Source organism: Corvus brachyrhynchos, unplaced genomic scaffold, assembly GCF_000691975.1.
Source record: "Corvus brachyrhynchos isolate BGI_N302 unplaced genomic scaffold, ASM69197v1 scaffold820, whole genome shotgun sequence".
Classification (NCBI taxonomy): Eukaryota; Metazoa; Chordata; class Aves; order Passeriformes; family Corvidae; genus Corvus; species Corvus brachyrhynchos.
The window spans coordinates 16,613-18,044 of record NW_008235697.1 but is presented as its reverse complement, the minus strand read 5'-3'; the positions used below and the strand labels follow the sequence as shown (position 1 = coordinate 18,044).

Here is a 1,432-nt window from a genome sequence, read left to right as displayed (position 1 = left end):
GTGCGCCTGCTGACCGAGCACCGCGGTGAGGGGGGACAGGGGGACATTGGGGACATGGGGGGGACACGGTCTGTGCCTGCTGCTGATCCAGCACCGTGGTGAGGGGGGACAGGGGACACCGGGGGGACATGGGGGGGACACGGTCACGGTCTGTGCCTGCTGCTGATCCAGCACCGCGGTGAGGGGGGACTTTGGGGACATGGGGACGAGGCCATGAGAGAACAGGGACACAGCCGGTGCTGTCTCCTCTTCCTTCTGCTCCAGCTCTGAGGTGGGGATGGGGACACAAAAGGATGCAGGGACACGAGGGGGGGATGTGACAGGGACACGAGAGAGACCTGGGGGTGAGGGGACATAGAGGGGACACAGGAGAGACCTTGGGAACACGATGGGACGTGGGAGGGGTGAAGGGGACACGTGGCAGGGACAGGAGGGGACTGGGGGGTGGCAGCGATGGGGGGTGTGGCCAGCCCGGGCGGTGTCCCCTGTGCCCCAGGCAGTGTCCGGCAGACGGCGGTGACGCTGCACGAGGCCGTGGTGGGACAGTTTGGGGACACGCTGCGCCTGGCTGTGCCCTCGCTCATCTACACCCTGCAGAACAACCTGCAGTACGTGGCCATCTCCAACCTGCCCGCGGCCACCTTCCAGGTGGGACAGGGGGCACCTGGGGCCATGGGGCCACGGGGGGATGTGTGGCAACCTCGGGGACCACGGTGCTGTCCCTGTGCCCGTGTCCCTGTCCTCGTGTCCCTGTCCCTGTGTCTGGGGTCCCCATCCCTGTCCCAGATGTCCCTGCAGGTGACGGTGTCCCTGTGCCCCTGGTGGCCTCGGGTGGCCCCTGGTGGCCCCTGTCCCCATGTCCCTGTTCCCACACCTGTGTCTGTGTCTCCAGGTGACCCTGTTCCCACCCCAGTCTATGTCCCCAGGTGTCCCCATCCCCATGGTGCCCTGTCCCCGTGGGGATCCTGTCCCCAGGTGTCCCTGTCTCTGCTGTCCCTGTATGACTGTCCCTGCTGTCCCCACAGGTGTCCCTGTCCCTGTGTCCCTGTCTCCTGTGTCCCCCAGGTGTCCCCGCTGTCCCCGTGTCCATGTCCCTGTGTCACTGTCCCCACTGTCCCCGCTGTCCCCCAGGTGTCCCTGTCTCCCGGGTGACCCTGTCCCCACAGGTGTCACTGTCCCCGCTGTCCGCCAGGTGTCACTGTCCCCGTGTCACTGTCCCCGCTGTCCCCCAGGTGACCCTGTCCCCGCTGTCCCCCAGGTGTCCCTGTCTCCCGGGTGACCCTGTCCCCACAGGTGACCCTGTCCCCGCTGTCCCCACAGGTGACCCTGTCCCCATGTCACTGTCCCCGCTGTCCCTGCTGTCCCCACAGGTGACGTACCAGCTGAAGATCCTGACCACGGCGCTGTTCTCGGTGCTGCTGCTGGGCACGGC

General features: G+C 67.2%; 1 protein-coding gene across 1 annotated transcript in view; it reads left to right on the top strand.

Moving 5' to 3' along the window:
• Positions 1 to 144: 144 nt before the first annotated feature.
• Positions 145 to 1,432, top strand: part of LOC103612461 (UDP-galactose translocator-like) — a gene marked incomplete at its 5' end in the record, with an annotated part of 3,454 nt that continues 2,166 nt past the window's right edge. The window contains 3 exons of the mRNA XM_017728747.1: positions 145 to 178; positions 497 to 648; positions 1,371 to 1,430. Of these exons, the coding sequence (XP_017584236.1) occupies positions 145 to 178; positions 497 to 648; positions 1,371 to 1,430 (246 nt within the window). The remainder of the gene's footprint in view (positions 179 to 496; positions 649 to 1,370; positions 1,431 to 1,432) is intronic.